Raw genomic sequence first — 26,574 nt, 5'->3', positions numbered from 1 at the left:
AAGAGGCGCGGCCAGCACGGCGGCGGCCTCCGTACGGCGGGATGGCGGCGGCGCCGCGGTCCGGGGGGCGGCGGCGGCCTGGAGCTGTCCTGCTACGGCTGCTGGCGGTGCTGCTGCTGGCGGGCGCGGCGGGCGCCGGGCAGCGCTCCAAATGGCGGCTGCCTGTGCTCCTGGTGAGTGCGGGGAGCGGGGCCGGGCCCGCAGCCGCCGGGCCGGCCGGTGTGGCGACGGTCGGAGCGAACGCGTGCGGGCAGGAGGCCGCGGCTGCTCGCTCGTCCTCCTCCGGCGGGACGGCTGCGGTCGGGAGCGTCCCTGCTCGGGCCTCTGTGGTGCCTCACCCGGGGCTGGTGCGGGGGCTCGGGGCCGTGGCTGCCTCCTGCCCTGCTGCCTGCTTGAGCCCTGTCTGGCGGCTCGGCTGGTGGAGGCAGGGGAGAGAAGACTTGTGCGGGAAATAGTCCGATGGGCGGCGAAGGGAGAGCCGTCCCTGTGAGGCCCAAGGGAAGGAGGGAGGGTCCTCCCCGGCTGGTGTCCGGCCTCGGTGGGCCCTGTGCGGGGGAGGCCGCCCCGCGCCCCCCGTGCGGCCGGGCTGGCGGCCCGCACCGTCGGGCAGCGCCGTGGCCTGGGCTCGGGAAAGCTGGGCCGCTGCAGCGCTGGACCGAGAGAGGGCCTTAGGGAAGGTGAAGGGATTTCGGCACTTCTGATAAACCCTGAGTGGAATTTGCGTGGAGGAAAGCTGTTGTGCCTCAAATTCGGTCGGACTTTATCAGGCAATGAGCGTAATATGCGCTTTATGTGAGGCTTTTGAGCTTCAGGAACAAAAGTGAAAGATCGCTGTGTACACTCCTGTTGGTTCTTAGAACAGAATTTATTTTTTTTTTGGGTTGGATGGTCCAGACCATTTAATCAGCAAGAAAATGGTAGTCATTTCAACAGATGTCAATGTGAAGTCGATTCCGCTTGCAGATTAAAGAGCCCCAGGCTTCTTAAACCATCTCTAAGAGTATGTTGAAGGGTGGTGAGGCATGACTGGAAAGTCCAGTAAGTCTGGCTCCGGATTTGACATTTTCTTTCATTACTGTATTGGCTTAAAACTCAGAATGGAAGATTATGTTTACTTAAGCTCAGTGACATTAAGCCTGGTGCCAAAAGATTTTTGCATTTTATATATTTTTCATCTATTAGTAGCTCTGTAGAGTATTACTGAATACTTATATAATTTCTTAGCTAACTTCAGTACTTCTCCTACCCTGTTAGGTTAGACAGACTCATTCCTGGAATCCTACGATAATCTCACTTCTTCGGTGAACTAAGGACATTTCACTTTCCAATGCGTTTAGATGTAACGTGGGGCTAGAAGCAGGGGGAAGGCTGCTGTAGAGGGTCAAACCAAGAGGGGAGTTACTTCATTCTAATTGGGGATTCTTGTCAATGATGCTAATTTGCTAAATTTACAAAAGTGTCAAAGCCGTAAAGCATGTGTGCACTCCACTGTCAGTGCACCTGGAGGACTGTCAATAAATGGTAACTGCTTTTTATAATTTATAACTTGTTTGGCTTGTGATTTTAGGGCTGATAAGGGATTAAGCCCACTATCATCTCTTCCTTTTTTGTGCCTTTGCAGGGGAAGAAGTTTAGCTTTGGGAAGATTCTCTTCAGCAACACCACCATTTTCCTGAGATGTAAGTGTTTACAAAGCACTAACCTGTTCTCCCAGCTTTTTGACACCCCGTCTATTTTTAGCATTCGGAACTTAAAACACTGTGAAGGGTTTAACTGCACTGGCTGCCGTGACAGCTAATCTAGCAGTGCAGGAGAGCAACAGCTCTGATATGGTTGAGTCTGTTAACAGCCTTGGAGCTTCCCAGTTGTGATCTGTTTAGGTTGTTGCAGAAATTAGTGGCTCTATTCATGCTCTCTGTGGAGAGGGAAAATGGGCAATGGGAGCACCATTTTGTTTCAGATAGTGGGTAATCATGTGGGGGATGTGCTGCTCTCTACTGTGAACTGTACTTTTCCTATCTTAGATTTGTTCAATTCCCTTGAGATGGGTGCTAGCTGGACAGGGTCTGTTAGTATACTGATGAGAATACAGAAAGCAATATTTTTTTGAAGCCTTGTTCCTTTTTAGCTTTGTGCTTCTGGGTGTGGTAAGGGAATGTTGCACACTGCAGCAGAGCTCTCCTGAGAGGTGTTTTCTCCTCCTGATCCCAGTGTGTGAGTGGGATCATTGAGTTTGTTCTGTCGAGCAAACATGTTGGCAGCCTTCCCATTTCTTCTGTGTATTGTTCTTTGCTGATCTGGCCAGGTCTATGGGTTATGTAGGTTACTGCTCCAAGGAAAGTTTTCTTTTGAGCATAAGGACAGCATCTAGATGGCAATAAAATGTTATAGACGTGACTAGCTAATTTAGAAAGGTGTGAAATCTTTGCCATGCACTTTGAGCACTTTATGTGGTTGTTAGCACCAGTTTTTACCGTGAGGGAAAGCTGTTTAGTCTCTGTCTGGTGTCCGTACTTGTTGTTTTTCAGGTTTAATTTCCAATACATGCCCTTCTTGGGGCAGTGTTTCAAGGAGAGTTTGTTGAAATGCTTCTCTTGATCCCATGTGAATCTGAATCATGAGGGTAGAATTCAAGTGGTTATTAGTGAAGGTCCATCACTTCACTGTTACGGCTTTCCCACTTGACACATGTAGCTGTGACACTGAGGTTTGCATCTTGCACTGAGACAATTGCAGCTGTACAACTGCAAGATCAAAATTAGAAATCTGCTGCTTGGGAAAAGGAGCAAGGGTTGAAAGGGCATTTTGGTGCTTTGGTAGGTTTTAGGCTTTTTTTGTCTGAAGTTTAATAGGAATAGTGTACTCATAGCGACACGTCACCTAAGATACAGGTCTCAGAAGTGAAGCGTGTGGTAAATCTACTTGTGCCAAAATAACCGAGAGAAGGAGCTAAGGCATGGGAAAAAAATGGTTTGTTTTAAGGCAGATCTGTCAGTAAGAATTCAGCCCCCTGACTCCTGATGTGGAATTGAATTACACTGTACTGTCAATCTTTAAGCAGACATTAAGCCTTAAAATTCTGTAGTGAAGACACCTGTTTGACGTACCAGTGTGATTGAAAGATTTACATGAATTTGGAAAATGAATCACTGAAAGAGGAAGGAACACAGGCTGGGAAATTACTCATTTTCTCAGCCTCGGTGAAACTTTAACTGCATCTGATGCTGGGAACCTTCAACTTTACGCGTTTTTTCTTTTCTGCCCATGCCTTTGTGAAACTCGTCTCCTTTTGTTTCCTGTCTGTTGCCTCTTCCATCTGCTGTGTGATGTTTGTGTGGACAGTATGACCATTCTTGCTCATGACTTGTTCATGGTTTTCTTGAGCACCTGGATCTCCTTGCCTCCTTTTTTTTTTTTCCCCTTGTCTTGTTTTTAGTTTTGAGGTTTTTTTGTTTTGTTTTGGGGTTTTTGTGGGTTTTTTTGTTTGGTTGGGTTTTTTTTCCTAATCTGTATGGCATATTGGTGTCTGATGCTTTCAGCTTCTGACTGGGAAGATTGCTGCTGGCATGTACTGTTGTCAATAATGAATTTATTTTTATCTACTTTTCTGAAGTGCTGTTTTAGAAGGCATTTAGTTTCTTGCGTATGATCGTGATAGAAATCCTGCTCTCTGTAAATGAGTACAAAGATTGCATTCAAGTTGAATATTGCTGTCTTACGTTTGATGGCTAAGGAGCTTAGATTTCCATATTGCTGAATTCAGTAAATGCCATGGATACTTCTGACTTTTGGAGTACTTCCTTTTCAAGATTTCTGTAATTTTGATGTTTGCAGATATTGCAGATTGTTCTAGTGACCTATTTTACATATATGAGTGCTACCCCCGAATATGTAGTTGCCTATTTTTTTTTTCACAGAATAAAAGGTATTTTTGAATCTTATTTTTTGCTAGCACTCTTTTTGAGATACTCCTTGTTTGGGCAGTTTTATCAGAAGAGCCTGTGTCATCAAAGAACTTGCCGTCTGCCCATGTAGTAGTGCTGTAGTGCTTGTGCTGCCTTGTAGTTTCTTTTTTGTGCCCTCTGCAACATCTAGGGCAATGTGGAACATGTATGCCTTGTTTTCATGCTTACCAGAGGGTGTCAAAAGGAAACTCCTTTCATTCAGTGATTTTGCTTAAATTTTTGGTATTAGAAACGCAGTTGTTGAGTTTTTAGCTGTATGTATATGTGTTTCAGTGCTCAAGAGGTGTAGAGTGGGATTAGTCAATTAATACCCTGTGGCAGGGTATTCCTTCTAATTGATTTTTCTACCTGCAGTGCTCGTATGGGAGCATTCCTTAAGAGTGTATATGTAAGATAGCTGTGGTTGCATCCTCTGATATGAATGTTGCCTGTGAAGTTGTGGGAACTTCTTAGCCACTGCAGGTATTCCATTAACTCATAAGAGTTTTGCCACTTGTTGACTGAAGAAACACAAATGTAAATCATCTAAATAGCTCTTCCAAAACTGAATAGTCACTGCTCATTTTATATAAGGGTCAAACTTGCCTTCTTAATGTCAAATTCTCTTCATTGGGCTTTAGTTTAAGAATGAGATTTGAAACACAAAAACCCACACAACCTTTTTTGACAAAGGAAAAGTCTTGTGATTCACTTTTTGTGCATGTTGTTACTAAATAAAATCAAAGAGCAAAGTTGTCTTATTGCTGTTTAAGGCAGCATTGCAGCTTTGATAGGATGGGCTGAGGTGTAGATACCTTGTTTGTCTTTTGGGAGGGTAGATGTTGACTGGTACAATCTTACCTTCATTTCCTTGGTGATGGTGTTGGTATATTTAAATTATATATGGAAATTTCTTAGTATTATCCTGTTCCTAGGTTTTTCTACCTGTTACATGTGCCTGTATCTCTGAAAGGGAGGTCCCTTTTGTGTATTGGAGACACTGCTGTTCTTGTGTGGTATTTGCAGTTGCTGAAACATCCTTGATTGTCTTCAGAAAAAATGTTTGCAAATGATCTTCAGCTCTTTAATAGAATTGTATAGTACTCTAATGGAATTCTGTTCACATGCTTCTTTCTTTCACTGAACAGTAATGAATTACTTGAGGAAAATATTTTTCTATTGTTTTGCTTTCAGTTTCATCTTTAAAATTTAATTATGTTGGTTTTGCACAGAATGGGAAGAAAGACCTGGAAACCAGATGGTGTCTTACATATCTCATGTTTAATTTTTTGTTTGGTTGTTTTTTTTAGTTGAAGGAGATGAAAAAGCTTGTGAACCCTCACAGGGTTTCAATGTTACTTGGTACTTAAGATACTCTGACTGCTACAATGAAGTCTTCAACTTCGGGGTAAGAATTCTGTGGAAAAACAGAGGTTATGATTTTTAGGGGTAAGCACATCTTGGGAGGAGGGGTTTAGAGATGTCTCTGTTGCATCCACGTTGTGATTTGGGCCTGAAAGACATTCTTCCATTAGGAGATAACAAATTTCTGGAATAGAATTGAAATGATTGAAGGCTTGCTGCAATTGCTCACTTTTTGGGGATTTTCGGTCAGGTGGAAATGTTTGTCAAAATTGTTTTAATCCCAGGAACCTAAGTGAATACATTGACTCTAAAATGAGTTTATGGTATTTGAAAATATTTACAGGAATACTTAATGACAGTGAATAGAAAAAATTGAATATTTACATGTTAAGTTTAAATTCTGTTCTTTGTGGATGTATATTTCAAGCATTAGCAATTTGTGCAAAATGTATAGTTTTTCTGTCAAATGTGGTAGAACATCATTGTGCTTTCTATGGTTAATATTTTTCCATGTTTACTTAAATGCCATTAATTATGGCAGTTTTAACTATTAATTTGACACAGGACTGAGTCTTCACTCTTTAAAATAATAATGCAGTTTGTTTCTGTAGACTTATTTTATTACTTAATTTATTTCTGAATTTATATTTTCTGCTGCACCTCCACTTTTTAATTCTTACTCAGAGCCTGTATTCCATAATTTTTATAGTCTTGTTTGGTTTTCCTGCCTTTGTTCTACTAAATTTGATTTAAGAGTGTGTGCAGAGTGAAACTATGGAGCTTTCCAGGTCTTTCAGCTATCTACTGAGATAAACTGTTTCAAATACTTGATGCTAACCTAAGTTCTACTCTGTTTGGCAGGATGAACAAGCAGATAACTATTTTGGGACTACAGCTGAAGAGCATCCCGGTTGGTCAGGATACTATGCCACTGCTTCTCTCCTCTTTCTTAACTGCTCTGAGCTCTTCAGGCCTCAGGTATGGGTAGAAACCTCAGAGCTTGCTCTGCTGTCTTATAAAATATATAGAGAAGGTGGTAATTTCTGTTAGATCTATTAGCAACCTACCTAAGTATCACTGTAGGTCAGGAGGTACTTTTTTATCTGTTTATGACAACCAAGCTGTGATGATTATTTCTTAATTTTCCTTTACTTCTGGCTTGCTGTTCAACATTTTGCTCATGGTAGTGAAAAAACCCCAACCAAATCACTGTAAAAGTGATGTAAAATTCAAAGCTTCTTTTAGTTTGTGGTTTTGTATTCTGAATTTATTCCATTTACAGCAGGCTACTGCAAATTGAGTAGAAGTGGCAGCAGAGTAAAGATCCCACTAAACTTGAATCAGTAAAGGACTGGCATTTATTACTTAAATAATGTTCACTTAAAATAGTGGAAATGAATGTTTAGAAATAAGTTACTTAAGCACTGGTAGCAGGTTAAAAATGAAAAATAGTAGTGCTAGAATATGTTAATAATTCAAGTGAAAGCAAGAAGACAATGCAAAATTAGCACAAGGAAGTAATGTGCAGACATCAGCTCTACACCAGTTGTAACATCAGGCTGATGATAATACCAGTATAATTTGCTGTCATTCTTTAATGGTGTACTTAAGAATTGAAAACAGATTATGGAGTGTTGAATCTGTGTTCAGCCATTCATCATTTAGACAAAAAAATATGGATAGAAAATACTGGGAAATGTCTCATAACTGTTGAACCTAGTTGTGAGTGTTGTGAATTGCTTTTAGTAGTTTGGGTTTTTTAATTGAGAAAAAAGACTAATGCCTAAATATGACTTTCAGTAATCTGCTTGCATGCCTGTAATTCCTTTGATGTGTGAAGATGGCTTGAAAGGTTTTTTAAAAAAAGAAGAAACTCTGTGATGCATGCTTTTTTATGTTTAATAATATGGGAAATGTCGGTTCTAGTTTTACTTGGTTTTGTGGTAGAGATTTTATGAGTTTAGCTGTGTAACATGAACTTTGGCATCCTAACTAAACATGTTTTTGAAAGTCTTGAAGGTTTTAAGTCTTCCTCATCCAATTCCTCTGAAAAGTGTACTGAATTTTTAACAATATATTCTAAAATACTAATTTCTGAAATTTCACAGAAATTTCTTTAGAAGAGAGAAGCTTTTTTCTTGTGGAATAACAGTTTCACTACATTTTGAGTCACCATGGTTCAGGAGAGTTGGCAAAATCTGCATCTCTATTAGGCACTCGCTTATCTAAGGATTTTCGTGTGCATAGATTAAGGCAGAAATCTCCAAAACCTCTATCTGTGTAGACTTTGTCTAGTAATGGGGATACCAAACTGATTCATATTTCAAAACCAAAATTAACTTCACTACTATCATGTCTGGTTTCTAAAAATAGATACCTGTTGCTTGAGGGGAGGAAAGGTAGCTCTCAAATTACAAAACATTAAATATTCAAGACTCCCTGCATAAATGGACAATTGCTTTATTTAGAAAAATGAATGCTTTCCAATACAGCTATTCAAAGAACAATGAAGTTTACTGGAAGCTGTTCTGGTAATGACATGTTAATATGTGAAATGCCTATAAAGTGTCTATAAATGCTTTACCTTTCTTTTATCTTGCAGATTTTCTATAAAGAATTTGTTCATCCAGAGCCTCTCTCTCCTGAGAAACAAGAGGTAATTTTAATTTCCTTCTAATGAGTGAGTGTAGTCATGGAAGAGGCAGTTTTGGCATATTGATTTATCCATTTTACTGTGTTTTGTTTTTTTTCCTTCCCCCTAAGGGCTTAAAAGAGAAGAAGGAGAGTGCAGGAAATCACACGATGGTGACAGATAAAACTGTATGTATACTGAATTTAAGTCTGGCTTGTAATTCATCAGCCTTACTTTGTTTTGGTTTGCTTTTTAAAATTTATATTTCTTTCTATAAGGAATTGCTGGAAGCATATTCTATGGTTTTTTGACACTGGGATTTTTTAGCTTGAAGCTAGATAGTGCTTTGTGGAAAAAAAGAAAACAGGGTAACTGCTTCTTCTATATGTGCAATACAGAACTGATACCATTCCAACTAATAGTATAATTAAAAAATAAATTTATTTTTCTATTGTAATTTGAAATAGTAATTGAAATTGCCTTCTTTAAATGATGACTTCTTTAAAATTATCTTTAAACAATGACTAATTCTTACAGAATACATTTAGTTTTGTCTTTAGTCAGTTTTTTTTAAACATTGTACTTAAAAAGTTGAGTGATTATTTTGATTTTCAAAGTACCTTAGTATTTTTATTATATATAATGTTCAAGACTTAACCAGGAACAATTTTCAAAATAGCTTTAATGTCCTGGATGCCAAGAAAGAAAATGTATTTTACTCCTTGTGTACTTACAGGACCATTTATTTTAAAGCTATAACATAAGTAGATGTGTGCAATTGTGAAGTGTAGAATCAATGCAGCAAGAAAACGTGGTATTTTAAAGGCAAAATTTGTGTATATAATTTTCTTCCAAGTTTACTGTGTTTCTAAGTTTTATGTTTAGTTATTATTAGCATAAACTCTTTTTTTTAATATATAATATTCTATTTGCTTTGGGTCTTGTAGTCAAGAGGTTTCTTAAAAGAAATGTATGCTCTTAATACTGCATCTCTCTTGGAGAGGCCATTACAAAAATCTTTGCTGCAGTTCTGCAGTAGTCATGGGACTGGCATACATGTAGATGGTCTTAATTTTAACTTTAATGCTCTTAGAAAATACTGTGGTTTCTGAGAAGTCTAGAGCTTCTTCAGTTGTGGAATTAACAGTTTTGTATGCTGGAACTCAAAGAGATCTCTAATTTGTTTTATGGTGTGAATATTTTTCTGGGCAAGGTTTCTCTGTTCACTGGCAGGATTTGAGCTTTGCAGGTAAGAGAGCTGTTGCAGGGACTGGAACATGGCTAGGAAATGGCTACTGTGGAAATCTTTTGCCTCTCAGGTACTTCTGTATTAGGCTGTAAAATTCAGCCTTTACCAGGGAGATGAGCTTTGTAGCTCTGCAGTTCCCAAGCAATTGGCTTCAGCAGGAATCTCAGTGGTGGTCCTAATGCTTCTGTAATGAAAAGGAGTGTGGTGCTTTCTTGAATTCTTTGTAGCTTTTGCAGTACCTTTGAGTACTTTTGCAGTAAGTAAGGGTTAAATTTGCAAAAAAAGTCCTGATCACCTCCCAGGTCTTTGAAGATTCTTCTGGATTCAAAAACCTAAATTTTAAGTGTTATGTCTAATAAATACATTTAAAATTTACATATCAGGTATTTATTAGCAAGTTTTAGGTCTTGGAAGAGACGAAATTTATATTTACCTGGAAGTCAACACCCATATATGGCTAGTCTACTTTCTTTTTTTTTGTCTTCTTGACTGTGCCCTGTTTATGTGGTGATGTTTTATTTTCAGGCATTGAATGCTGTTATCAAAACTTGGCGAGATGGGCCATATATATTTATTGTGCAAATTGCACTTATAACTGCAAAGGATTCTACTGCCAGACTTAAAAGAGCTGAGAGAACAACACCTTCCACATATCAGAACAAGCTCTTTACAAGTAAGATAGTTCTTTATACAGTACACTGAAAATGCAGCACTGTTTTTATGTATTCCCAGTCTAAGGTACTCTTAGTATATACCATATGGTTCAATTTCATAAGACACTTTTACTTCATGTAGGAAGAATATTACTACAGCTTATTTAAGAAAAGAGGTGTCTCATGTAAGAAAAGAGGCTTCTGTCTTGAAGATCCTAAGACTGTTTTGTTAGTTTACTGATAGAAATGAAGGAGAGTGATTCCCAGGCATTTCAATTTTGAGGCTTGGTGTTTTGTTTCAGGAATGTGCAGACCAATACTGTGATCTATACTAATAAGTCAAAACATAGAGTACAAAAATCATATTTATCAGTATTCTATTCTATTCTATTCTGCATTGATAACCTATTCAAACTTCAGTGAAGTTTAAAAATCCCCTTAAAAGGTGAACTTATATATGTTTCTGAATTTTTCCTATTATCCATGAATCTCCAGCAAAAATTACTTTTAAGTACTGCCATGAGTTACTTGGCAATGGGGTGTGTAATTTTAACTGCATGCTTTTGGCTGAGTATGTTATGGGTCTTAGCTGTCTTTATTAAAGTGCAAATTAGATTTAAAGGCTGTGTGAAGATGTAGAATTTCTTTACACTTAAATGCAAGTCAATTAAGTCCTGGCTTTTGCTTATTGGATTGTCTTTTGACAGTGACAGTAGAACTGAAGGGGCCATATGAGTATCTTTCACTTGCAGACTACCCTCTGATGATTGTAAGTAAACCAACTTTTCTTTGATCTGTTAAATTATCAGTTGATTTGAATGTCAATTAAATACTCTGCTGTAATACTTCAGGAAACAGAGCCCGTGTCTCAGGAGAAAAAGTTACTTAGCTGAAGAAGTTTTTGGTTTGATGGGCTGTTTTTGTTTGATTGAGTAGTTTGTTTTGTTTTGTTTTGTTTGTTTTTTTTTTGTACTGAGTACAGGGTAGGGAAAACAGATTTCAGTTCCTTGTATGTGCTGCCAATGTTGTCTTTCTTTGGATTATCTGAATTAACAGTTGTTAATTTGTAGTTCCTGAAGTTATCAGTATTATTAGCTCTAAACTGGGAAGTTTTACTGGTGCTGTTATTCTCCTTAGCTTATATCTTAGAAAAACTGCTATTCTATGCTTTTGTTTGCAGCTACTCTTTTCATTTGTCAGTGATTTCTTTGTTCTTTTACAGCTTAATCTTGCTTCCTCCACCATACACCCCATGAGGAAGTCTTTAATACTTGCCTAGCAGTGAAAGCATAAGTGAGCTACAAAGAGCTAATCCCCTTTTTATTCAAAGGAGTTATTGACTTGGTTTCTAGTTTCTTCTGTTGAGAAGGCTGAACAATAAAGGAACTTAAAATGTTTAAGTAGTGAAGACAGACTTTAGCTGGGGATCAATAACAAGTAAGGTCTCTAGACTGACAGTATTGGCAAGAGCAGCCTGTCAGTAGTGGAGCCTGGCAGCATTTCTGAAACACACATTCCTGCAGAAGCAAAAAGCCTCCAGCAGCTCTCTTGAAATGTAATTCACCAGTGTGAATATCCCATGTGACAGGACCAGAAAAGAATCTGTATCTCTAAATGTTTTCTCAATGGAGCACCTGCATGTGAACTATCTCGACTAGGTTCTTATCATTTGAACTGCATGGATTGGTCAGTGTGAAAATGTGTAAGGATCAGTGAGCTACTCTCTTAAGGAAGGTGTTGTCAGTTTGTGAAGGTTTTGACATATTGTGCAGCTAATATCAGTGTTCTCTTGGTTTAAAAAAAAATAAAATACTCCTTCTGAAAGATGAGACTGCTTATTTATTAAGCACTGTCTTATGCTTTGGCTAGCTACTTCCTGCTACTCACTTAATGTCTTACTCTCTCCCAATTCTTATTCTTAAAATTAGTATCCTTTTGAAGATTTTAACTTGCTTTGCATGATTAGAAAATTCACCATTGAGTAACATTTTCAAGCTTATTGTTTGCTGTATGAGACATACCATGAAAAGTTTTTTGTGAAGCAAGTAATACTGAACCGAACAAAAATCAGAAAGCATTAATATTTAAATAAATATCTGGATTTCTTTCTCAGCTGCAGGTTTTTTTCTGCCCTAAAACTGTGAAAAATTGAGTGCTGGAAATCAGCTTTTGAGAAAAGTTGTCAAATTTTTTGAACAAAGGGCATCCAAGCAGTAGTAGCTTATCTCTGTTCTGTGGAATGGTGTCTAAAGGTGGCCTGTGAGTTTATTTGCAGAGTACTGTAAATGTATGATGAAGTTATTAATAGAACAATTCATGAGTGTAACTAGAGTTTGTAGTACTTGACGATTTGCTTGGATTCTTAACTTTTTGGAATCTAGTAGCATGTATCTTAGAAAAAATTCACCTGTGACTAAATTGGCAGACTATTCTTCAAGGGAGAAATTGTGTCGAAATTCAGTTATTTTCATTCCCCTTGTTGGTAGTGAGAAATTAGACTCACTGTTAGAGTCCAGAGAAGACAAATGAAACAGTGCTTGTCTATTTTCAAACTTCCCAAGTTGCTATACTAGGGGAGAAAATAGAGCTGTCTTACAGCTGTGGAACGGAAACAAGGAAATTATTTTTCTGGTTCTAAAGTTCTTTTTTCTTTCTTCTTTTTGTGTAATAGTTTTTCATGGTGATGTGTATTGTGTACGTATTCTTTGGGGTTCTGTGGCTTGCGTGGTCAGCCTGTTACTGGCGGGATCTCCTGAGGATCCAGTTCTGGATTGGTGCTGTTATCTTCCTGGGAATGCTCGAGAAAGCGGTTTTCTATGCTGAGTTCCAGAACATCCGCTACACGGGCGAATCCGGTAGGTGGCAGTTACAGGATAATTGAGGGGGCATAGCACTAATGGTTTATGCTAAATTGGGGTGGCAGATACATGTTAACTGCATGATTACTTGAGGATTGTTTCAAAACAAAGAACAGGGGGCTAGAGTTCCTGTATTTTTAAATGTAAACATTATGCTCTGTGTTCTTCTGACCAAAATACTGTTGCTTTCTCTGACTTCTGAGAGTGGTGTCTTAAGCTATATACAATGCTACATTCTGTACTGCTATGCTTTAGTGCTGGTTTTAAGTATGAAATAGGACTTGCTCAGTGTGGCTTGTAATTAATTTCTTACAATTGGTATTGGCCTTGGAAAGATACTTTAAAACTCCTTGTTCAACTTGATAGCACTGTAGGTAACTCTTGGTATTCAACCCACAGCCTCATAATCCAGTTTAAGAGATTTCCCTTTATGTAAAACTCTTCTACTCTAATTTTGAGTTTCAGGCTGGATGCATACAAATGAAACTCTGCAGGTCAAATGTCATTATGACTTTACTAATTGGCCATACCCATGGTGCAGAAGGTTTTATTGATTGACTTGTTTGGGAGAGTATCTAGGCCGGATGTAAAATTTTTCTGTAGCTTATTTTTTATGCCAAATGACCTGTGTTTTCTGAAAGCTAACTCCAGATGTAGATAATAAAAAGATGATGCACTTTATCTTTAGCCTACTTTCTATGTCTGCTCTCATACTATAATTGCAGACAGTAGTTAATAAAACAGATATTATATTTTAATGAACTAACTTCCTCCTCTTTGCTTTTGGTAGTTCAAGGAGCAGTAATACTTGCAGAACTTCTTTCTGCTGTGAAGCGCTCATTGGCTCGAACTCTGGTCATCATAGTCAGCCTGGGATATGGGATAGTCAAGTGAGTAATTCTGCTACGGGTTTGTTGCATTTAAAGGGCTTTTACTATTGCTTTTTAAGAATTTAGGGCAGTATTCATCTCCCTGTACTTTGCATTTTTAAAAGGTAAGTGCTTTACTTAGGTGCTCTGAAGACCTAGACTTCTTCACTAGTAAACAAAGACAGTTCCATACTGTGATTACTCTTCTTTCCATCTACTTCTGTGTGCTCCTGTAGGGGAGGGTTTCTGAGTCATTGTTGAGATGCTCCACTGACTGAAATGGGAGCTTTATGGGCCTGTCTTCTGTGTGAGGCAGAGCTTTTATAAATGGAGTGCGTCAGGAATTAGTGATAGGTGAGGGGATCTACTTCAGTAAGATTGTGACTCATTTGTCTGTCCACAGCTGTATTCAACAGTAAAAACACATGCTAGGTGACAGTGGGAATTTTAGTCAAGTGTGGGTTTGCTGGGGGAACTGGTGAAGAAGTGGGATGAGACTTAGTGAAATGGTCATAAAAAGCTAGACAGGTTAACTCAGAAACAGGACTGTTTCCAGTCTCTCCCTTAGTCACATCATACCATACATAAGTCAGAATTAATATATAAAGTTTCAAGCACCAAAATAATACTTTTGGATCTAGATATGGCTTGTTATAAGGACCGAATATGCTTCATACCTTATGTTTAGATTCAAGTTGACATGACTTCATTTTTTGTCCCCCGCTTAATCTGAATTTCACTTTGTTTCCTACAGGCCTCGCCTTGGAGTGACTCTTCACAAAGTAGTTATGGCTGGAGCCCTTTATCTGTTATTTTCTGGCATGGAAGGTGTTCTTAGAGTCACAGGGGTCAGTAATAACTGCTTGAATTTTCCCATATGCCACAGGCACTATTGGCTGTATGTACTTGTGTGAACAGCTGCTTTCCCTCCCCCTCCCCAGCAACAACCACCAACCCAAATTCCCACTGCTCTGGTTTTGGAGGCTGTGCCTGGGGAAGTATGTGTGAGTGGTGCTGCTACTGTATTTGTTGAATGCATCTTGGGATGTAGATTTCTGTTATTCTGTTTTGGGGATATTTAACCTGTTGTATATTTGATACTTTTTCCAGTTTTTCTATGACACTGTGGCTCTGATAGCAAACTTGGCCCTGTCCATGATTGATGCCTGTATTATTTTGTGGATATCCTTTTAAAAACTGCAGAATGCTATGACCTTATCATAACTTATTATTTCTGTCTTCCGCTTAAATGGAATAAAGGGTGTTTTTCTTGTTTCTGTTAGGACTTTGATAAGTTTATGATGTACACACAAAGGCAAGTTTTGCCTTTTTAGTCAAACTCATAGTTGCCAGTGGAGCTTGCAGTTCATCCATGGATAGTGTAAAAGATTTAATTACTACATCTCTAACAATCTCTGGTTGCTAGTTTTCTGGTAAGAGGTGGACAGAGCAATTAATCACAGCAACTGCCTCAGTAGAGACTCCTTTTAACAGTGCTAGATTGACTTAATCTGGAAAACTGCTTCTTGTCTTGCTGGTGGAGAGCTGAGAACTGACAATGTGGTATTGTCAGTTCCTCTCTGTGCATTGGACTAAATTCTTGGTTCAAGCCCTCTGTTTCTGTAGTAAAACTTGGAAGTGTTGTGGTGGCGTATTTGTGGTGTCTCATAAAACAGCCTGACTCTCCTCCCTTCTCTACTTTGTTTTCTTTTCAGTTTGTTCTTATTGGCTCTCTCTTTGTCTCCAGGCCCAGAATGATCTTGCCTCCTTGGCTTTTATTCCCCTGGCTTTCCTAGATACTGCCCTGTGCTGGTGGATATCCTTCACTGTTTTGCTTGATGGGGTGTGTTTTCTTTTGAATTTTGGTTTTTTTTGAGTCTTTATTTGGCTGAACTTTTTTTAAAAGTAAGATCCAAGTATATATATTTTTTCTACTTGTGGCAAAGGTTGTAGAAGTTCTGCAATTGAGTGTCCCGGTAAGCTTCTGCTGCCTACTACTTACCTGGTTTTTGTTGAACTGGATGTGTCTGTGTAAAGCTGTTCCAGAATATAATCTGTCTGTTACCAGAATCTCATTATTGAGTATGGAAATAATTTGTTCTAGTCTAGCATGTCATGGCACCAGAGCAGTAGCCTTTGAAGAAATGACTCAGTTTATGTTTTGGGGAAGAAGGTTGCTTAGCAACATCTAACATAGAATTCTGTAAAATTCAAACTAGTCTTGAAGTAAGGGACAAAATGAGGCAGAGTTTATTTTTTGGTGTCTTGACATATGCATTTCAAGCAACCATAATCTTGTGTGACTTTAGCAACTGACATCAAATGCTGAACTTGTCTATAGCAAAATCCCTGTAAAGTGTCCTTAGTGAAAGTGGGTCACAAAAGCTCTATATAAAATGAGACTAGCTTGCTGCCCAGCTGTGACAGCCACAGTTCTCCCCTATCACAATATCTCTCCTAAGCACTTGTTTTGTCACTGTGGAAATAAAAGAAAATGTGCACATGCATTAAACTAATTTCTAGTTCAAGTTTCACTTTTCACTTAGGAAAAGCACAGATGACTTTCTTGAGGGAATGGGCCATAGTCCAAAATACATGTTTGGATAGCATCTTTATATGACAAGAGTTATAGGTGTAGATGACTAAACAACATGAAAAGGACAGATTTTGCTCTCTGGTACCTTTGTCATAGGATCAATCTTTTCTTCTACTGAGAATGGTCTAATTTTTTGGAGGGCTAAGTGTGTAATTGAGAGAGCTGTTAATCATAAGGTCTGTGTCCTCCTAAGTCTGTGCAACCAGCTTGTCTCTTCAGAGACTTTTCCTTGACTTTCCATACATATTCATCAGCTTGACTCAAACAATGAAGCTGCTAAAACTTCGAAGGAATGTTGTGAAACTGTCTTTGTATCGGCACTTCACCAACACACTCATCTTGGCGGTAGCAGGTAAGCAAAATATTATTCCAGTTAAATAAAACCACTTTTCATACAGGGCTTTGGTCACTAGAGTAAATTTACAAGTTTGGTGACCTTTGTGTAAGTACAATCAAAATTTTTGGTATTTTTATTATAACGCTTGACTTATTTCTAACAGTATTTGCCAAGTTTCATGTTGATACATCAGAGACAGAGGATTATTGATTTTTAGTCCTGACGTTAACAATATCGGCAGTTCTCTGCAGCTCCTCTAACAGAGCACTTTAGTTCCACTTTGAGCTGCCAGGGGGAAAAGTTTATTATGCTGTTAACTTCACAGGGATACTTTTTCCAAAATCACAGTATCACTGTATGCTATGGGATTTTTAAGATGTCTGAAGATCAGAGTGATTCTTGAAAAAAATGTATTTTTAGTTTTGTAACATAATGCCATCTCTATTCTGGAAGAATACAGATTGAGTTCCTTTTTCCATTTATAGTAGTGATAAACTGAACTTCAAGAATAAATCTGTTGGTGCTTCCAGATACTTCTGCTATCAATACAATGAGCTGAAAACTTCTAAAGACTGTGTTTTTTGACCTAAACAAATAAACAAAAAAGTGCATTCCTTTTGAACGACAGCTCTGATGAAGTTTCTTTCAGCACCTGGTTCTTAATCATCTTAAAATACTTTAGTGGAGGGGAGTTTCTTCTAAAACTGTGGTAAGAGCATAGTTTGAGTGTTGGAACTGTTGTGGGTCAAGATCTGGATGCTTAAGGCATTCAAGCAAATTAGATTATTTTCAAGGTTACTTCAAGGTCAGCTTTATTTGTCAAGTGATAATGAAACCATGGTTTGAATGCTAGATAAGCGATATAAGAATAATAAATAGGAATTAGGAGTTGGCTAAATACTTTGTATTTGATTTATGTCTTGTGTGTGGAGAAAAATGGGTAAAATATACTGGTCTGTACCTAAATTTCTGTCTAAGGTTAGTGCAATAGAGCTGTCTCTTGTTTTCCAAAGCTATTGAATTTAATTTGAAGACTTCAGTATTCAGGTCTTTGATCTTTGTTTGGGAAACACGATCCTGTTAGTGGGGTATTTGAATTGGCATTTTCTGTAGTAATGAGCAGCTTGTTTGTTTGAATATTACAGCATCTATTGTATTCATCATCTGGACAACCATGAAGTTCAGGCTGGTGGACTGTCAGTCGGTGAGTTTATATTAAATGCTTTCTCCAGTTGCTGCCTCTTGATAAGTTTATATTTGGCAGTGAGATTGTCACAAAGCAACACATGCTAAAATTGTCAGTGCTGTGGTAACAAACCTCTTTGACAAATGCCTATTGTTCAGCCTTGGAAAGTGATGAGGACATGAACTTTCTTGCTTCACAACATATTTCATTTCTGCTGCTGGTTTCTTGACAGGACTGGCAAGAGCTATGGGTGGATGATGCCATCTGGCGTTTATTGTTTTCAATGATCCTTTTTGTCATCATGATTCTGTGGAGACCATCTGCTAACAACCAAAGGTTCAACTTTTTTTACCTCTTCCTAAAAATAGTTGGTTTTAGGAATGCTTGTTTTTTCAAAAAGTACTGGTGGGTGGTTTTTAGTTGCTGTACACTGATGAATAAGCAGTGTGTATGGGGAGAAGTAAACCTAGAGAAGTTACATATATAAAATCTAGTCTGTTCCTGGTGCTCAACTTACTTAAAAAGAAGTGACTTAAATTTTGATTATGTAGTTTAAAGTCTTAAAAACAGCGAACTAGACAGAATAATCAAGCCATGTCCATGTTGGGATAATGGATCTCTTGGGAGACAAGAGATAGAATTCTAAGATGGCTTTCATTCTTTCACTTCTATAGGTTTGCTTTCTCACCACTGTCAGAAGAGGAGGATGATGATGAGCAGAAAGAGCCAATGTTAAAGGAAAGCTTTGGTAAGAGAAGGAAATTTTCCCACTCAATTTCAGTGTTGAAAACAGTTCTCTAGAGGAAGCTGTCTTGCTCTGTTAAAAATTTTATTGCTGCAGGAAAAATCAGAGTCAATTGCCGTTGATACACAGAGTTCTAGAGGAAACACTGGCTTTATGTTTAGTATTTGCATTGCCTGTTTAATTTTGTGGTTTTCCTTTGACACTGAAAACACTGCTACTGCTGTGGTTGCTTTGCCATGTCCAGTGGACTTTGATTAAATATGTCACATCTTAGGTTTTAATCCAGTTGTGATGACATGGATCTCTTAGATACTGTTGGTAGGTAGTAGTTCAGTGTGCAGGTCTTTTAAAATCCCATTTAAGAATTTCCATATATTATCTGGTCTCTGAACTCTGAAATCTTCTTCCTTTTCTACATTAGGGCTTAGCATAGGAATGTCCAGTGTAAACGTAGGGGGGAATATGTTTATTCGTGAAATTGTCTATTGTAACACCTCTCTTTATAAGCTGTGTAAAAGGTAGGGCTACATGCCTACTGCTGTCTGTCCACAAATGAGTTATGCTGGGTTATGTCAGTGCTGTTTGGCTTGTTTAGGAGCTGAGGAGAATTGTGTAGTCCATTAGGTGCATTTGGCAAACCAGCGCTATCTGGCTGTCTGCTGGGCCAGGAGATGCACGTTGCTTCTCAGCTTTTAAGGCAGCCAAGTGGCTGGTGAGCTGTCAGTAGGTAAAATACACTTTGGGAGTTGCCTGTGTCTCAGAATGGTTGAGGCTGGAAGGGACCTCTGGAGGTCATCCTGTCCAAGCCCCCTGCTCAGGCAGGGTCACCTAGAATGCATTGCCCTGGACCGTGTCCAGATGGCTTTTGAATATCTTCTAGGATGGAGATTGCACAGCCTCTCTGGGAGCTATGTCTGGGTTCTATGCTGCTGAGGTCTGGCTTAAATAGAAGGACTAGAAATTTATATTTCCTAGGTAAAATTTTAAAATTCAGGAAAAACTACATACTCCATCTGCCAGGAAAAAATACTGCAAGCCTTTAAAAGGGGAAGAGTTTAAATCGTTAGGTGATCTGTCCTGAAATGTCCTGAAGGAACACTCAACACTTTCACTTACAGTCTATGAACAATTATCATTCAGTTACCCCAATCTTTTTTCTTCTTGTGGCTTCAGAGGGAATGAAAATGAGAAGTACAAAGCAAGAACCAAACGGGAATGTAAAAGCAAACAAAGTTGTGAGTATGACCTCTGTACTTGGAAGAATATAGATTCCTCTCTTGTTTATTTACTGCCATTAGGAGCACACAAATATGCCAACTTTTGAGCCAATAAATGGGAACTTTTTGTTTTGCTTCAGAATGTGAGTGAGTCAAAGTATCATAAGTTAACACAGTACTGCTGAAAAGAAAGTAAATACAGTAGGAACTTAAGAATTCAGTCTGTTCTTTAAGAATGTTCTTTAAGAATACAGTTCAGTGTAGTGTAATACAGTATAATACAGTAGTGATTGTTATCACTATTACAATAGTTATGATCTGTTATCACTGTTACAATAATGATAGTGATTAAAACATTACTTTAACAAGTTTGTCAATTTGATAGGGAGGCTGAGCCATATTTTAAATAAATTGCCCTGTTTTTGAGATTTGTGTTTCATTACATGAATGAGGTGATGTGTATATTTTTATGTACCTTCCTAAATAGTTTGGGGGAACATGCATTTTTCCTGTGTGGCTTATAAGCAAGATACTTGCACATTCGTCTAGGAGGCCTAAAATATATCATGTAATCTTTTCATAGAATTCATGCATAAATTTAAAAGTTGAAAGAACCTTTAGGAATTTGTTATAATAGCAATCATATTTTTGTCATTAGCATTGTTTTTCTCAGGGGTTGGGTGCAGCTGTATACTGCTTACCTGAGGATAGATAAGATGAAAATCAAACTTTTCTATTTTGCGAGGGGGTGATGGTAAGAACTGTTACAGAGCTCACAGCAGGTGGGTGGGGTTTTTCTTTACTTTTTTTTTCCTTATTTTCTCTTAATTCAGGAAACAAATTGAAGGAGTTTTTTTGTGTTTGTTTGTTTATTTTTAAGTTTTTAACTGACATTACAAATATATTGGTTTTTGTCAGGTAGGTTGAGAAGAAGAAGGTTTGCATATGACAGCATTGTGGGAAAACTGACTTTTGTTTTCTGTTTAATTTCTGTACTTGTAGCAAGAGGATGACCTGAAGTGGGTAGAAGAGAACGTTCCTTCATCAGTGACAGATGTGTGAGTATTTTTATAATCACAATAAAGGCAGGTTCTCTTTCTACAGGAATACATTAGAGTGCCTTATCTCATGTATGCTGCACTTCCATGGGCAGAGACTGGTTCAGCCTGGCACTGGCCTCTGATCCCTTGTATGCAGTCTGCTGGGTTTGCACACAGGCTGACTTAAGGAACAGTCTTTTGGAATGTGAAACCGTAGACTGGACTGCATTTTATTAAAGTTAAAACAATATACATAAATCCAGAAAACAAAGAAGAAACAAACCCCTTTCTAGTGCTCTGAAAAGAACTTTGAGTATCTTGCTGAATGTAAACCATGGAATAATATAATCCAGTTTTCAGCTTTATCTGGAACATCAGATGTCATTTTTCTGTTTGTGGTAATATAATCAGCTATGTATACTGTCTGTATCTCTTCTGCTTTTAATGACTTCTACATGCTAGAAGAGTCAGTGCCTCTGTCTATATTTTTCATAACAAAACTGAAGTTCATAGATATGTGTGTTCACAAATTTGAACAAGTAATTTTGGCAGAGGATCTGGATTGAAGTATGAAACTTTGCCTGAACTTAGGTAAAGACAAGAAATTAGGTGAAGTTTTAAGAGACAAAAATTGCATTTTCTCAATTGAATTTGATTTTCCCAGTTCTAGTACTTATGTTTTTTTAAGACTGACAGGATTCCTTAGGAAAAAAAGAACTAGACTGCTATAAACTAGGAAAGGGCACTTTGAGGTAATCTGCTGTGGTTTTTTCTGTTTCTGAGAGTGTGATCAGGGTTGTGAAAGGGCCAAGATCCCAATAGATGGGAGATCTGTTTAGCTGGCAAGGCTGAAGTACCAGTAGAACTTGTTTGACTTCTGGGACATGTTTTTACAACACGGTCCCATATTATAAATGTCTTCAGTGCAGTTCAGTAATGTTCCTGTATGAGTGAAGCAGCTTATTTCTTGGCAACTTGGAAATTGTTCATTTAGTAATAAGATGCAAAATAGAATTTTAAAACTGTGAAGGTCATTGAGGATACTCCTTGGGTGGTTCTTTTTTTGTGTGTCTTTCTCTAATTTCTGTTAAATTGAAACTTCTGTCTTCATTGTTTCTTTTCTGTGCCCTAAAAAGCAATGGAAGGTTGAAAATGGTTGTCAGTATGTTCTTAGTATATGCTCTAATTATTTTAACATTTTTCCCCCCCCTGCAGTGCTCTTCCAGCTCTTCTGGATTCAGATGAGGTTAGTAAGGAAATCTTCGGTTCAAATTAGTCTTCTGACATGCCAGAGGAGTCATGAGTCAGCTGATAAGGTCTTGCCTTATTAGAACTGGACTCTGCTCATGTCATTGCAACAGTAGAATACTACAAGAGGGGAAGGGTAGTGGGAACAACCATGATACAGCTTCTTAGAATACAAATGTATTCTAAAATAAGTGTTGTATCTGCTGTGTAAGTTTGACTCCTGACTTAAAATGCATACAAGTGTTGTTTGTTGTGAATGTGCACATTCTGAATAATATAAATCTACTGGGGAAAATGACAAGATTGGGTATTTTACTTTCCAGGAAAGAATGATTACCCACTTCGAAAGGTCCAAAATGGAATGAAGGAAGTGCTCTTGGAAGTGGAGACACCTCTTTTAAAGTTGCTTGGTGGAGCAAGTGCATCCTGCTGATTTGTGTCTTGATCTCAGCCTTGAAAGTTTGATGCTTTAATGTCATGGAGGGTGTCTTGCTGTGGAGGAAGTTCACAAGGACATTATAAACCTTTTGGAAATTTGAATTTAAAGTTGCTGCAAGTTTGGATTTTTAAGCAATTGACATGTGTACTATTCCAGCACCTTCTGTAACTTTTCAAATATTTAATCTGTGAAACTAAAATTCCTAATGTCTGCTTGAGGAGTTTATATTTCAATGTTACAATTGACACTTAGAGGTGAACTGCCTGTACCTTTGTGGGGGGAGGGTGGGGACAGATAGAAATAAGCACTGAAGAAACAACAGACCCATTTTCTGGTAGATAACAACAGCTGTTGTATGTCATGTGTCCAATATGCATGAGAGAGTTTTAGGGAGAGGCTCCTGTCGATGAAGAAAATTAAGATGCCAGAAAGGAAATATTTAGAAAAGTTACAGTGATATGAGTTTTTAACAAAATCAAGTGCAATTTTATTCATAACACTGTGTATGAAAGATTTTCTATTATAAACGCCATTGACCTGTAGGTACCAGCTGCCTAGAGCTAACACTCGCTGTTGTGGCACATCTCATTGCCGGCAATGTGGTGGATGCCTGGAAAAACAATTTGCCCCTACCTTTCATGTGTTGCATGAGTTAATTTAAAATATTACCCCAACAAATAAAACAACAAAAGCAAACATCACCAGAACCACTCCTGCAGTGCTCCACAGGTGCTTGACTGCACACGTTAAGCAGATATTAACTGGATGCTTCAGCAGAGCTCTTCTCCTTTTGTGTATACCATCTCCCACCAAGAAGTTGGCACTCCTCTATGAGAAGATGGCATTGCTTTCTAGAGGTGTGAGCACTGCCTGCCTTACTTGAAAAAGGATTTATGGGGAGTCCACAGTACTGGGATACTTCTGTTCCCAGTGTCTGTTTGAAATTGCTTCCCATGTAAGTGGTTTGAAGCTGGGCTTTCCTGTCCCTACTGGTCTCTGTGGCCAAGAGATACTCTGAGATCACTGTGTTTCAGTCAAAGTTGCAGGTTTCTATTCTGTATAATTGCATTTTATTTCTCCTTTTGAAATGAAAAAAGAGCTTTTGGACAATGTTCTGGTTTTTGCTTGGCTGCAACAGCTGAAGTTGCAATAACTTCCTCATGGAAACCTGTCCTGGACTGTATGACAAAAGCTCTAATTTGGGTTTATAACCTTTAAAACTGATGATTAGGAGGCAAGCAGCAGCTGGATACTAGGTGGCAGACGTGGCTGCTGCTGGAACAGCATAGAGCATCAGCTTTTCGGGTTCTTCTCATAGCTATGTCAGCAGAAGTGAACATGTGCCTGTACTTCATTCATTCCACTGTAAGGTCTGGTAGCTTAGCTGTAGCTCCTCTTTATCAGCAATTCAAGCTGAAAAATGGCACTTTACAGTACAGTAGCTGAGACACAAGGACATAGCATCTTCTGCTAACTGTGTTGGGGGAGGGCAGATGGGTAGAGATAAAAAAGCTGTGCCTGTGGCATCTCACTGCTTCTGCAAGAGTTGCTGGAGCTCTTCTGCCATCCTTGTCAGGCCACAGATAGAATCTTTAATTAGAAAACAATTCTAATTTGCTATGCTTAATTGATATAGATTAAAAAAAAATATTATCTCCATGTCCTTTTGGGGAGAGGAAGTTTTGTGAAATAAAGCTACACAAAGCTTGCTATTTATTTTTTTTTTGTTTTGTTTTGATTTTTAAAGGAATTCTATTGTTTTGGGTTGTTTGGGTTTTTTGAAACAAATAGGTTAAAATGTTCTCTACTGGAAGCACAAAAGTTTGTATGAACTATTTAATAAAGGCTAGGCAAAGAGTAGAAAGGCTCACATTGTGTCCTTCCAGTTTCTTACTCCCTCTTCTCTCATATGAAGTGTTACCACCTTCACAGAGCTGCCTGATTTTAGCTCTTTAGTCCATGGTATATATAATCCAGTTTTTCCAACAGTTCTTTTTAAGATTGAAAATGAAGTCTGTCATTTGAAAAGCTTATGGAGACAGGAAAAATCATAAATTTCTGAAAAAAAAAAGTAAAGGAACCAGCCAGTTTCCCTAATTGTATGAGTAGTTTAATTAATAATTTAAAAGCTGAAATAAACATAGTAGCAGTGTGGTGCTTCCAGCCTCTACCACTTCTAACCTTCCTTTCTTGTACTCACTTCAGCAGTATCTACAGTTGTCCTGAATTCCCAGGGAGCTTGTTGATCCCTTAGTTAGCAATATTTAGTTTTTTCACTTGTTTAGCAGAGTTTCCTTTTTGTTGGAAAGTACCATCTGCTTCCTAGCCTTCAGCAAGCGTGTGTTGGGACTTGTCTGCAGTCTTTGGGAGAAGCTGTGTGAGCCCAGCTCCCACAGAGCTGTGTGGGCTATGGCGCTGTCATTGCAGGAGAGATGGTAGTGGAGGAGATGTGTGTGAGGAGCAAGGGGGGTGTTTGCAGGTTGCAGCAAGGTGGCTTCGCCCTCAGTAGCATGTTTGTTCAGGTATGTTGGTTCTACTGAGGCATCTTTGCCTCTTCTGACACCTGATCCTAAAGACATACTGGCTCCATGACTCAGGAAAGCTTCAGCAAGCTAGCTTGCTTGAATGCTTGAAACCAGGAACCCTGCAGATTGTTACCTCTAATTATGTAGTCGGGGAAAACAATTCAAACTTATACCCCTTCTTTAAAAAAAAACCCATGCCAACTGTTCTGAAGACTTGGTGAGCTAGAGGGAGAAAAGATCCACTTTCAGGTCTGGGATCTGCAGGAGTTCTTCAAGAAGCCCTTTGTTCTACTTGCAGAAGAAGTAAATGTCTGACAGGAATATTTTAGAGTTCTTGTGCCTGAATGTATGTATGGATTTGTTTATTTGTGAGAAGTAGCTGTTGGTATTGTAGCATATATCTGCATATTGTACAGAAAACTGGAAACAAACTGAAGAAAATGGTGTTGACCAGCTTTTTATTAGGGTGACAAGATGTCCCTGTTAGGAACTCCAAAGGAGGGACTGAGTAAGAGATCACATGCCCTGGTAAAGAAATGCAAGAGGCTTGATAGGTACAGAGTGAGTCAGGATCATAAGACCTAGGGAAGGTTATGTTTATCTTACTCTGCAGCTGTAGGGGTATGTGAGTTTGTGGGCTTTATTTATCTTCATGTTCGCTTTATATGGCATTTTATGTTGTATGCTATGTCTTAAACTCTGAAGAGGGTAATGCTTCACAAATCATTTGCTCTCTGGACTACAACCATGTGAAGTCATTATTACCCATTGTTACTGAAACATTTCTTTTCACTAAATCAGTGCCATGCCCCTTTTCCTTTTGTAGGGATCCTTGGTTAAAAAGACTAGCTATGTGCCTGAGCCATAATGCCTTTGGTAATTCACAGTTTTGCTATCTGTGAAGGGGAAGCTGACTTCACAGTTTTGTGCTTTAGCACAAAATGTTCATTCCTGAGCAGGAAAGAAGTTGGATGCAAGAATACCATGCTTGTTCTTCCATTCCTGTGCTTTGATCTTCCAGCACAGAGCATCCTCAGTCCCTGTTTTTTCAAAGTGGTCTCTGTTGGTAAAAATGCTTGAAGAATTTTGTACCATGTGCTTTTTGAGTTTTGTTTAGTTAGTTTCTAGGTCAGGGATTGTGAATGTTGCACCACCATGACAAACATAAATGCAACCGTGGCTGATTCTGGAAGGGACAAACTAACAAGAAAGTTGTCCTGGAGATTGAAATTCACTGGCCAAATTCATAGGATAAGCTCATTAAAGTAAAACTTATGTCCTCAGAAAGTATACATTTGCTTGCAAGATACGGCTCGCTGTTCGCATCTGGTGGTCGCAGGTTATGCAGATCAACTTTGGCGTTGCATCCCGGGTGCCTTTCCTGCTTTCTCTGTTTTATGGTAGCCAATGGCAACCGGACACCTCCTGTAGCGACGTTTTGGGAAGACGAGTTTCCTACAGCCTGTCCCCTTTCCGGGGTGTATGAAGATGCTCCAGGGTTATGTCAGGGTCCCCTCGGTGCCGGGCCGACCCACCTTTCCCATCGCTCCCGAATCCCGGGCCGAGCTGTTTGATGCCAGCGCGGAGCCCCGTTTGTGGGGGTGGGACAGGATTCCCGGTGGAACGCGGCCGGACAGTGCCAGAGCCTTAGGGAAGTCCGCGGGGCGGTGC

At 38.8% G+C, this 26,574-nt stretch overlaps 1 protein-coding gene across 2 annotated transcripts; it reads left to right on the top strand.

Moving 5' to 3' along the window:
• The first annotated feature begins 26 nt into the window (after nucleotides 1-26).
• TMEM87A (transmembrane protein 87A) lies at nucleotides 27-22,595 on the top strand. 2 transcript variants are annotated; one of them, XM_015630832.1, is made up of 20 exons: nucleotides 27-173; nucleotides 1,622-1,679; nucleotides 5,255-5,352; nucleotides 6,171-6,287; nucleotides 7,912-7,965; nucleotides 8,073-8,129; nucleotides 9,716-9,863; nucleotides 10,551-10,612; nucleotides 12,515-12,698; nucleotides 13,492-13,591; nucleotides 14,325-14,418; nucleotides 15,318-15,386; nucleotides 16,410-16,518; nucleotides 17,649-17,707; nucleotides 17,922-18,025; nucleotides 18,364-18,437; nucleotides 19,608-19,669; nucleotides 20,654-20,709; nucleotides 21,907-21,937; nucleotides 22,263-22,595. In XM_015630832.1, exons 1-20 carry the CDS (start codon nucleotides 42-44, stop codon nucleotides 22,302-22,304), a joined length of 1,710 nt encoding a protein of 569 aa, XP_015486318.1. In that variant the 5' UTR covers nucleotides 27-41; the 3' UTR covers nucleotides 22,305-22,595. The 2 variants fall into 2 exon arrangements, with proteins under 2 accessions (XP_015486318.1, XP_015486317.1); XM_015630831.1 differs by lacking the exon at nucleotides 15,318-15,386 and adding an exon at nucleotides 14,681-14,752.
• The last annotated feature ends 3,979 nt before the right edge of the window (nucleotides 22,596-26,574 follow it).

The sequence above is a fragment of the Parus major genome, chromosome 5, assembly GCF_001522545.3.
Source record: "Parus major isolate Abel chromosome 5, Parus_major1.1, whole genome shotgun sequence".
Taxonomy (NCBI): Eukaryota; Metazoa; Chordata; class Aves; order Passeriformes; family Paridae; genus Parus; species Parus major.
The sequence above is the reverse complement of the archived record's forward strand: the minus strand, read 5'-3'. Positions and strand labels throughout refer to the sequence as shown.